We start from the raw sequence: 12,584 nt of genomic DNA, 5'->3' as shown, positions 1-12,584 counted from the left end.
TTATTAATTAGATAAGGTGATGAAACGTTGAAGTCTGCAAAAAAATTCCGCACCCAAAATTTTGACCGGTCACAACAATTTCCTTTGTAGTTTTAGCCACTGCTTGAACAGTAAAAATGTCCAAGCAAAGATGTATAATGAAATAAAGCAACAGCATTTTATTTTTAAAATAATCCCTTCGAAGCCAAAATAAGAGAACTCTTCAAAAAATCAGTGTGTCAAACTTGCATATAGGAACATAATATGACAATAACCTAAAACATCAGTTTTGCAAACTAGTTTTAATTTTCTCCGTAATGTCGCATAAATGACGCAATTGAAAATAATGTTCGTAACACTAGGTCAGTTATTATTTTAGTATATATATCTCAGATTTGATCATAAGAAATCTAGTGTGTTAATCTAATTTTTCCCCAGCGCAAACAGTGTAAAGATTTTCCTACAGCACTAACTGGGCTCTGATATTTATTATGGAGATTTAAAGTTCAACTTAGCACAAAATTGACGATATTGAAATAACGTTGAAATCAATTTATATCAAGACAAACCCTTTATAAACTCACATTGAATACTTAAATTCATGTACATAATTATCAATGTATATGTTACTTGTCTTTTCTTTTAATTCTATATTTTACATCTGAAGTTGTTGGTCTGCTGAACTACGGATTGTTTACATCCATTTTAATTTTTTTTCTCGTGGGATTCCTTTAGAAACCTTTATTTTACTACACTTTTCTGAAAATATATTTTAGAATGTAGGATTTGCAGCTTCAGACTGATGGAACCTTTTGATATGAACAATATATAATATTCTTTTGGTTATTTTATATTTATCGATTTGGAGCTAATTTTCTTTGACAGTTGTTTGTGTGGAAGTTGAAATATATTCTTATAACAATAAAAAGTTTACTGTAAACGCCGTAACATAAATGAAAAAAAAATAATAAGTGTATACATATACATCTACATTTGTATGATTATCATTATTACTATTGTACACAATATACGGATTTAATTGGTAAAAAAGATTACTTTATTTAGCACCGTAATGAAATAAAATAAGCTGTGGGAAGATTTCTCCTAACAAAAGGGATGTTCATTAAACATTAAATAAGTATTTAACCTACCTTTTACTTGGTTTTAATTTCTCTTTCACAAGAAATTTCATTGTCTACATTTAAAGTGCAATTGCAGTGAAAATGTTTAAATTCTCTATCTTCAGTTCTGTTTATTAATAGATGTATTGTATACTGTAGTAATTTTAGGATAATGAAATTTTGTTTAAAAAGGATCTGGATTTAATATTTTTAAAGTCCTGTGACGTCTATTTTATAACACTAACTTTTATTATACATTTTTTAAATATTGAAAGGATTTTGAAAACGCTGGGGATCTATTTTATTCACGGCAATTGCAATACACCTTACAATTTCTTCAGTTTTCCTTCAACATAGGAATTCAAGGCAATAAAGAAATTCCATGTAAAAGAGTAAATTCCAAGTAAAGGGTAAATTCCCGATTTTTTAGGGGATATTCCCGGGAATTAATTATTTTTAGTGGGAATCTACATTTCACACCCATCCCTTTCTTCTAAAAATACTCACTGATAAAATATGTACTGTAAAATAGGTATAAATGTGCATTTTTACCACTGTGCCCTTGCTTCTGAGTAATAAAGGACACATTTGTATGAGCCTAAAAATATGTTGCAACCAGCTTTTTACTGTAATCCTCATATTTAAAATTAAAAAGACATATAAATTTCTTTAATAACTATAATTAATACATTATTTTAACATAAGTTAATTTTATAATTAAGTAGTTAATTTATAATTTTAAAATTCACTACCACTACTTTCCATGCCATCTTCATCTTCATCATCATTCTCCTCTCCACTTCCATCCTCTTCCCTTTCTTGATTGGGTGGCCATTGCAATATAGTGGCTTTTGAAGACCCCTGAGAATCACAGTCTGGAGTTTTCTGAAAATGACACAAATATGCTCCATTATGCACTTCCACTAAGTTTCTTTAGTTTGATGAAGTTTGCATCAGTACAAAAACTTTATGGGCTCCATACTCGTCAAGGACGTCTTGAATTTGAGAGGCAAAGTAATTTGAGTCATGTCTGTTTTCTTCTATATTCACAAACTTAGCAAAGACCAGATGTACTGATACGGAGATCATAAAACTGAAAAGAACTTCATTATAAATGTTGCTCGCACTGTAGCCATAAAGATATAAATTGTGAGATGTCTTGAGGATGTCCCGAACAATTATCATATGATCAATTGATCATACAGAGTACAGTTGTACTCTGTATCTAAGAGGGTAGAAGGGACTTCCTCATTGCTGGTGTGAATGAAGGCCTAAGGTATTGAAAAAATTCTTTCCATAGCTCTTGTTCAAAAATCCCTAATGGTGCTCTAGTAATTTATATAATTCATGCTATTATTATGTTTATGTTCACTTTAAATAAATAAATTTACATTACTAAACTGACTATTCCAGAGCATGGTGCATTCACAATAAACTTCGGGACCCCAAAAATCTTGCACTTTGACAAAAATATTAGCTTCTTACCTATTATTCGGCTTTACAAGAGGTAAGACTACATATGGAATTAGCAATAACCTGTTTACTTTACCCCATTGAGTCAAAATAACTAGCAATGGATATGGCAACTCACATTGCGAGTAGAGGATAGGTGATTTCTGTTCCTTGACATAGGTGGAGTCATTTCCTCTTGCTCCTGGGTTCCTCAACATCCACATCTTCCTTGCTAAGTGAAGGTGATTTTATTCATTTTATGTAAAAATGTTTTTTGGCTATTGAAAGTTAAAAAGAAGTAATTTATAATTTCAATTAAAAGGTAAGCAAAATACACAGAAATATGATATTGTGATTTCATTTTTCAATGGGACTGAGTATTCAAATCGGAAAAAAGAATTCTCAATTTTTTTGAGTTTAAAAATTTTAAAGATGTTGCTATAAGAGAAAAAAGAGATGCCAGTATATTGATGTTTGCAAAGAAGCTGATATTACAGCCACAAACTGTATCTGAAGAGCTTTTTTGAATAAACAACTGGAATATATTGGTGAACTTAATTCAGCATATAAAATTTATTAAAAAGTTTGCATGTAGAAATAATCTTGAAAGTATCAAAATTAAAATTTTTCAGGAGTGACGTTATTTTTTCATGAATTTGAGAAAGCAGAAACAAGCTTAAAATGGCTGATGTAAAAATCACCAAACAGGAGAAACTAAGATTCATGTTGAAAGCACTTGTGCCACCTTATAAGTTATATTATAGATTTAATTGATGTATTATCAGAAGAATGGTTGAATACTTGAAAAATAAAATAAGGTTGAAAACAACTGAAAAAAAATCAAACAAAGCAAACTGAAGGATTTTTCCTAAGTCAAATGCATTTTCAGCTGAATTGAAAGGAAAATTATCATCTGCATGGAAATAGAGAACATGGAGAACAGAATCAAGGATGGTTACATGACCGAGGAAATCATCAAGATGGAAAGTTGAAGTACAACAAACTGGTCAACAAATAATCATGATCATCAAAAGGAACATTGTGACAATGGAAATTTTTTTATTACTGAAGTAAATACATCCGAGATTAATAACAATAATAAAAATAGATTAGATAAGAATCAGATAAATTGGATATTTGATAGTGGTTGCACTGGTCACATTGTTTTATGAATATATAGTTTTGGAAAAACTAGTATGTAAAATTACGACATGGTTGTGTGTTAACTGCTACAAAAGTAGGTAAAATACATGCAGTATTTTCAAGTACATAGAAATAATAATGAAGTGACTCTGTAAATGTTTTTTATGTAAAAGAAATGAAATAAGCTATTCTAAAGCAACAATTAAAAATAAAATAGTAAATTTTTAATCGAAATAGACAATTCATTATAAAGGAAGGTAATTTATATTATATGATGAAGTAATTTATAAACAGAATAAAAGAATAGATTTAAGTTTAAAAAATAAAAGTAATATTAAAATGACTAAGGAAAATGGTATTGTTTGTTCGATGTAAAAATTTTAATTATTTAAATACTATAAGTAAAAATGAATATTAATTGGTATACAAAAAAAAGTAGAATCAGAATATGTGAAATGTGTAATATGCATAAAAAATTAAATACATAACCTACCTTTTGAAAGTAAAAAAAAAACAGGCCGAAGAAATTTTAGAAATTAATCATACTGATTTAAATGGGTCTCATGCAACAGTAATCAGTTATGGTGAAAGATATTTTTTATCATTCATAATTAATTGTAGTAAACTAGCAAAAGTTTTTATTAACTCTTAAGTATGAAATTTATAATTGTGTCATAAATTACGTCAATATAATAGAAAATTTGAGTGATCAAAAAATCAAAAAATCTAGTATGTTATATTAAAAATATTACTGTAGAACACAAATGTATATCAATTTGTTAATAAGAAGGGTCTGTGTATGATTCCATGCCCACCTTACAGTCATGAGTTAAATGGTTTGGCAGAAATATACAATCAATTATGGATATGAATAAGCATTTGTTGGCTGAAGCAAAAGTTAATATTTATTAGCCAAAAGTAATTAAAATAGCAACTTACACTTACTTGAATAACAACTCTACCTAACACTGTTGGGTTTTAAAGTTTTTAAAACTGAATGGAAGTCAAGTTTTGTGCGAATATTTGATCATTAGATCAATTAAAAAAATCCAAATGGGATGATAAAGCAAAATTATGAATATTGTTAGGACATACAGAAGTAAGATACCAAATTCTACTAAATAATGAAATAATAAATGCAAAACATGATGTAATTGAAAAGAATACAAGACATTTGAAAAGAAAGAGAATACAAGAGGTTTAAATTTTAAAGATAATGTAATTAATGATAAAATTAAAATTTCAGATCAAGTAGAGAGTCTAAAGCAAATAAAACTAATGATTAAAATAATGATAGAACCTGAACAGTCAGTGAGAATAAGAAATCAAAATAGTAGGAATGTAAATGATGGCTTTGTAACTAATTATGTATGTGTAATTTGTATGTAATTGAACCAAATACATATGAGAAGGTAATGCTATGAAAATTTTAAAAAAGCTACGAATAGAAAAATAGAAACTTTGAAACTAGTTGAAAAGCCAAAAGATAAAAAAGGTAATTGATATAAAATGAGTTTTTAACAAGAAAAGGAAAACAATTACAAATTTAAGGAGGCATGCGTTGAATATAAAAAAAGAAAATACAAATTTTAGGAGGCATGTTGAATATGTAATAAATTAATTATATGTACTGTTTAGTAGATTTGTTTGTTTATGTTGGCAACATCATATAATAAATGAAAAAATGTATATAAATATAAAATTTTAATCTTAATTTTAGTAGTCAAATGGTACAAATCAATAACCGTATATTAAATCTTATAATTTGACCATTTTAGGTTATTTTAATAAAGTAAGCTTATTCAATCTAATTATAATTGTAATTTAAGTTACTCTAACAAATATAATATTAAAACCATATTCTTTAAGAATGAACTTTTATGGTGGATGACCAAATTACTTCAACAAAAAATTTAGGAACACTCATTATGTTGTCTGTGCCTTGCTCTACATTTTTGGGTAAAATTAACCCAAAAATGTAGATATATGAATATATATATATGAATGATATATGAAATTCTTACCTGCACACATACACATATTTTCAAAAATTCTAATAATTAATTTTTAATGAAAAAATGACATTTGGTCGTCATCTTGGTTTAAATAGTCAGAATTTAATTTTTTTGATACCTTTTCTTGTCTCACAAAGACCTTTAAACAAGTATCACACATGACCATATATCCCATTTAAAATTTTTGAGCCTCCACTGTCCCCCCCGTCTCCTCTGAAGACAGAAAACTCTAAATTGAGGCATATTGAGTTAGCCTCTCTTATCGGAGAAGATGTCCAAAGAGAGAATCGGAACAGCTCAAAGAACAAAATTAAAGGGTAACATACAATTATAGTTCTATAAGAAACACATTGATGGCCGCAATTTTGGATTGGACGATATCAGCAATTTAGTTTTAATTGTATCGTTTTTCTCGTCGCATCGAGCTCTTTATGATACGAGTATATCAAATGACCACTGTTCCCATTTTAAATTTATTTCCCTCCCTCACCCCCAATAAATCGTGGCCCAGGCACAGGTACAAGGCGAATTTCATTAGTACTGGTTTCTCAATGAACAAAATGTGGCGTATCCTACAGAAAGAAAATCTTTACCCTTTCCGGCTGTAGAAATTCAAAATTTTCGGCCAACAGATTACCCCCAGCGATTAAGATTCTGTACAACGCTGATAAGGTAAATTCAATTTTATTTACAAATGAAGCTCCTTTTATAGGAAACTGTGTCTTCAGTTCTAAAAATAACCATTTATGGAGCGAATACAATTCTCATGATACTCTGAAAACTAGTTTCCAATGTAGATTTTACATTGGTTTGGTGTGACATTATTTATGACAAAATTCGAGGACCATTTTTTTTCGATGAAAACCTTACGGGAATTGCATACGTTCATTTCTTGTAAAATAATTTTCCGGTCTGTTTGGAGGATGTACCTTTACAAAATAGACTTCAAATGATTTTCCATTACGATGGTGCAACGCCACATTTTTCTTTTTAGCTAAAAACTACTTGAATGCTAATTTCTAAAACTGGATTGAAAGCGGTGTACCAGTCGATTGGCCACCACGATCACATGACTTAACGCCACTACATTACTTCATTTGGGGCCATCCGAAAACAGTAGTATACCAACAAAAAGTTAATACTAAAGAAGAAATACTAATTAAAATACGAAATGCTATTGAATCTATACAAAACGATCCTGAGATGATACGGAAAGCCACCGGAAATATTTTACGTCGGTGGCGTGTAAATTGTGAAGGAGTGAATTTCGAACTATTACTGTAACTGAGGTTTGTTACTGTGTTACCATTTGTCATTTCATGTACTTTATTTTTCACTTTTACTATATAAGTGCCTGAGCTACGCTGAATATGCTGAATCACACGATGTTCATCATTTAACTATAATTTACTTGTCGTTCAACAAAAAACGAACACGTTGGAAATGGCCCTTCCGTTCGGAAATGCTGATACACATTTTTAAAAAGAATGTTTATTACATACAGAAAGAATAATACGATTTTCTGTTATTTTTCGTCTGTTTTGCTTCAATAAAAAACCGATTTTTGAAAGTTTTTACTTAATTTTATTAGCTGTATTTGCATTAATTCTCTCAGAATTCAATTCTCTACTAATTTTATTACTAAATCTTACACATTTATTAATCATTTAATAAATTAAAATTATTAATCATTTAATTAATTTTACTGGAAACGTAAAAAAAACTTGTTTTTAGATACCAAATTTTGTGTTTTACATCGGACAATTTAAAACTACTGGAGTTAAAGTTCTGGGAGGAGTTTTATTCTAATTCGTAACTTAAATTACATAAGAAATCATCAACTTTACTGCTTAATTTGAGCCTGAAAAATTACAGTAGGGCTTCTTTTTATTAGAAGAGCTGAAATCCGGCGAAAATCTACCATTAGCCGTAACTCGAAAACAAAGCATTTCCAAACATATCTTTATGAATTTTTACTTTCCCATGTAGAGCACTATAGCAAAGCTATAGCTTTAGAAGGAAAAGTATTGTAATCGGTCAAGTTTGGGCATATGCGGTTTTCACCGGACTTTGACGATTTGACATCTAAAGAATTAAAAAAAATCGGATGGAAATTTTTCGGATGTTCGTATGTGCATGTGTCGCACTCCTTATATCTTCAGAACTACTGGACCGGATTTTGATCAACTTGTTCAGATTAGTACTATATATGGGGCATTGGTTCCGTTAAATTTTCAATTTAAAAGATCAAAGGTGTTGAGACTGTAGAAGGTCACCCTCAGTATCTTGAAATTTCGCCTAATTAAGATCATATTTTTCTTAGGCAAATTCGTTAACAATTAAAAAAAAGTAATATTCTTTAGAAAATTTTTCGCAAAATCGCAACCCACCACAAAAAATGCTTTAAATAAACTAGTAGCTAAGTGATTATACTGCGTCAATAACACCCCTCTCACCACAAGGAGCGCTAGTGTAACACTCACGTACAGCTGTTGTAGTCGTCTGCTGGTTGTGACGTCACAGGTGTGAGGTAGAATTAAATAAATGAATAGTATGTAAAGTGGCTGGTAGTACCGTCACCACCACAACCGCAAAAATTAAATACAATAGGCGCGCGCGCTTTAGTTAGAATGATTGTATTAAATAAACGAAAAAGTGCGCGCGCACGCGCGCGTGTGTGTATGTGTGTGTTAGTGTGTGTCGTGCATAAAAAACCGCGGTACCGGAAAGTCCTGCAACTGGGTTATCAGATTTTTCATTATTTTCACTAGTAAAACTCGTCTTGAAAGTTTCTCCGTTTCTTCATGGACTCTCTCTATACAAAGAAAAGTATGATCAGTCAAAAAAAAAAATCACCTACCAGAGTTTTGTACAAATGTCGTCGTTTCACACCTAACGAGTTTCAATGTAATGTATGCGTAAACGTATCCCTAAATATTTTTAGACTGGATGTACGCTAGATTAACGCTGGAACTCTCGATTTGGAAGTCAGAGACTTCCAAATAATAAAGGCAGTTACTTTTGTACGGATTTGAATACTAGATCGTGGATACCGGTGTTCTTTATTGGTTGGGTTTCAACTAAACACACATGTCAGGAATGGTCGAACTGAGACTGTACAAGACTACACTTCATTTACACTCACACATATCCTCATTCATCTTCTGAAGTAATACCTGAACGATAATTCCTAGAGGATAAACAGGATAAAAAGAAAGATTGGATGTACCAATTTTTTTCTTTGTCCGTAGGTATTTATATATGTGGAATTTATCTTGTTAACATTTGTACAAATATTCCTAAACATTTGTTGGGTACCACTTTGGAAATTTAATTTTAATTGTTATTCCTTTTCTGAATTATACAACTTTCAGTTGTTTGAAATCCTTATTTGGTGAACATTTGTAGTTATCTATGTTAAAAAAAAATCCCATTATATGTAATATAAAACTGGTTTCGAATTAGATTGTGGAAAAAAAAGGAACATGATTATAATACACTTATGTAGGTAGTGTGCTAATAGTGTATGATCTGATATTAATATATTAGTTATGAAAAGCGGGCATCATCAGTTGTGGTCATATTAGCCTACTGGAAATTGGGTAGTGTATGAAAAGATGCTATGCCTGACCGGGATTCGAACTCAGGACCTCCGTACGAAATGCCGAGACGCTACCTACTCAGCCACGGAGGTAGGCTTAATACATTAATAAATTGTTGTTAGTCTTTATATTTTGAAGAGGGGAAATCCTATTATATAGGTGAGATCTTAATACTTTCAGCTATAAATAATTGTAGTTTACTGAAAAATTACCAAAGAATATTAATCTTATTCATTCATTCTGTAGTTAATTGCAGAATCAATCTATGCGAATCATTTTGTCAAGAATGAAGTATTAGACATTTCAAATGAAACACATTTGATTTAACAGAGTTTTTGATCAAGATATATATAAGACTTTGCATATTCATTCAACTGGAACACATTTCGATATTTTCATACAATTTTGGTTTTTTATATTTCAGTCGGAAACACTTCGTAATTTTTTTTTTTTTTAATAAAAATAATTTCTTCAAAATTAATAATAGTTTTTAATAGCTGTAAGGGAAAATCTTGAAATCGATTGATTTTCTCAATGCCGGAAAGAATAGTAAAAGTAGTTGTCACCATTTTTTATTTTGAGAAAAGATAGACAAGAGTATTATTTTTTTTTAATCAGTGTAATTACTTCCTTGTACAGTACAAGGAAGTACTGTAATCGCAAAAAATGTCGGTTTTCAGATTTCAACGGAAATATCCATTTTGGCTATACCTGAATCCATTTTGACCAGTTTTGGCGTGACGTCTGTACGTACTTATCTCGCATAACTCAAAAACGATTAGCTGTAGAGTGTTGAAATTTTTTATTTAGGACTAATGTAACATCTACTTGTGGACCTCCCCCTTCTGACTGCAATCGACTGAACGAAAAGTGTCTAAAAAAGTCAAAATCTGACAAATTTGGATGTTGGGCTTTTTCTTAACTGAAATTCTTAATCGAATTTCGAATTTTTCTTAACTGCAGTCATAAGCCCTCATTATGAGCTTTTCAACGATATATCATAAGTGATTTTTAATTAATGAAATATTTGGATCTTACAAGGGGAAGTCACATCGGCGAGAATCCTACTTTATTTCCTTTTTTTTATTTTATGTTTATTTTTTTTATTTAAATATATTGATTTATTAATAATTATTAATCTGTGATTGTAAAAAAATGTTTGCAATAAATAATAATTCAATAATAATAATAACAACAAAAAATATGAAAAAAATGTAATAAAGTATAAATATATAAAAAAACTCATGTGGTGTCCACATGAGATTTTTTTTTTAGCCTACTAATTAACTCGTCTATTAATTAATTGTAGGTCTATTAATTAACTCGTCGCAAATCAGTTGTTTTTCGAAGTCGAAGGTTCTGAGATTTAAATCCTAGTAAAAGTTAGTTCTTTTATACGAATCTGAATAATTAGACATTGGATACCGGTGTACTTTGATGGTTGGGGTTCAATTAACTACACATCTCAAGAATGATCAGCCTGAGTCTGTAAAGTCATTAACATGTCATATCATCCTAATTTCGTTGTCCGTCAGTGGGGGGGGGGGGGGGGGTGCTTATTGTTCACTAGTTGTACAGATTGACGTATGCATTAGGAATATAATAATATGTATTAAGAAATACTATTTCAGTTTTTTATTAATTCTTTTTTGTTTTCTTTTTTCAAGATAATTAATTCACCATAAGCCCAAAGCTTTGTGATGTATAATAGTTGAAGAAATGCTAAGTATGACCGGTATTCGAATCCACAACCTGCCGAATGAAAGACAAATTACGCTATTCTTCTGCCACAAAATTGCAATTCTGCTTTAAAATTGATATATATATATAAAATTTTATAAAAAATTTAATTTTAGGAGTGAAAACGTTTGTAAAATCTCGTAAAATGTTTGTAGTTTGTTTTATTTAAAAATGTACTTGGACCTAACTTATTGTTATAATTTATAAAAAGTTATTTCAAATAGATAACAAATTAATTAATCTAAACCATTTTTACTCATTTATTTAACTATTTATATTAATTTTTTTTTCTGAGATTAATTCGTATATCCCCCATCTTAATTTTAAAAAGTTTCTTCTAAGGCAAAATTGTTGTAAATACCCTTACTTTAATTTTTAAGATACTTCCATAATTACAAATAGTTTATCTGTGAACTTCGTGGTTATTCAACCATAAAATTTAACAAGATTTTTAATTTATATTTCATTGTATGTATAATTGCAAGCAAGTCAACAACTTACACAAAATAAAAATTTTTCATTAAAGTGTCGATAGGTCCATGATGAATAGTTACAGTTTTAGTTAAGGTGTTTATTATATACTATTTAATAAAGTAGCAAACCAGTTCGATTTTTCATCCGTATATTCTTATTAAAAGAACTTTGTATAAAGTTATCGTAACGCTTATATATGAGAAGTTAAATCCTGTTAACTTAATTATTAAAGCAAAGTATGTCGCTGGTGTAATAAAACATCCAGTCAAATTTTATTTGAATTATCACTACAATTTAATTTAATTTCTGTTGTATTTTTAAAGATTTAACTTCATAGCAGTAAAAAGATTTTACATTGAATTATTTTTAGAACATGTAACTACATCATGGTCTACCCCCTACAGTAGAACAGTTGCAACAATATAATCCCGCTTCTTTTATGTATTCCCCAACAACCACGTGAAGTATATCTCCCTCGACGTGTGTAGCAGTTTTTTCCTTGCTGTTTGCTTTAGTTTACTGCATTGTAATGATGAATATTGTAAGATAAAAGAGAAAAGAAGTTAGTTTTTTCCTAATATGTTTTATGTATGTCTGTTTTTATCCTATTTATAGGCTAAATGCAAATCATGTGGGAGGTCATTATGCATATAATAAAAATGTCTAATATACGAATGTTGGAATACAACAGTTGTTACTATTTACGTGTTATATATTACAGGAAAAGGTTTTTACCAAGTGTGTAATGCGTTTTACAAACACACATGTGCGTACGAATGTAAATTTTTAATTTGCTGAGTAAAACGAAGCGTTACCTTCACATGTATTATACTTTCTTTTACATAGACATATACACATTTTTTTATCATAAGACCCCGGATGTAAAGTTTTGTAAAATTTCCTTGTTTACAATAATAGATTTATTGTAATCTAATAATTCTTTTAAATCCTTGATTGATGTCTGGTGAATAGTGTACAGCTAAGAATAGTCCTGACTGAGATAGCCTTGAAGAATTGAGGTTCATTTTTTGACTTACAAATTTCACCTATTTAATATA

The 12,584-nt window shown here is 29.6% G+C and overlaps 1 protein-coding gene across 1 annotated transcript in view; it reads left to right on the top strand.

Annotated features, from left to right (window-relative positions):
* LOC142330438 (uncharacterized) overlaps positions 1-11,112 on the top strand; it is a 39,363-nt gene extending 28,251 nt beyond the window's left edge. Inside the window, exon 5 of the mRNA XM_075375673.1 lies at positions 10,980-11,112. Coding sequence (XP_075231788.1) covers positions 10,980-10,997 — 18 coding nt within the window. The 3' untranslated portion in view covers positions 10,998-11,112. The remainder of the gene's footprint in view (positions 1-10,979) is intronic.
* Positions 11,113-12,584: the final 1,472 nt, after the last annotated feature.

The sequence above is a fragment of the Lycorma delicatula genome, chromosome 9 (genome assembly GCF_047948215.1).
Source record: "Lycorma delicatula isolate Av1 chromosome 9, ASM4794821v1, whole genome shotgun sequence".
Taxonomy (NCBI): Eukaryota; Metazoa; Arthropoda; class Insecta; order Hemiptera; family Fulgoridae; genus Lycorma; species Lycorma delicatula.
The sequence above is the reverse complement of the archived record's forward strand: the minus strand, read 5'-3'. Positions and strand labels throughout refer to the sequence as shown.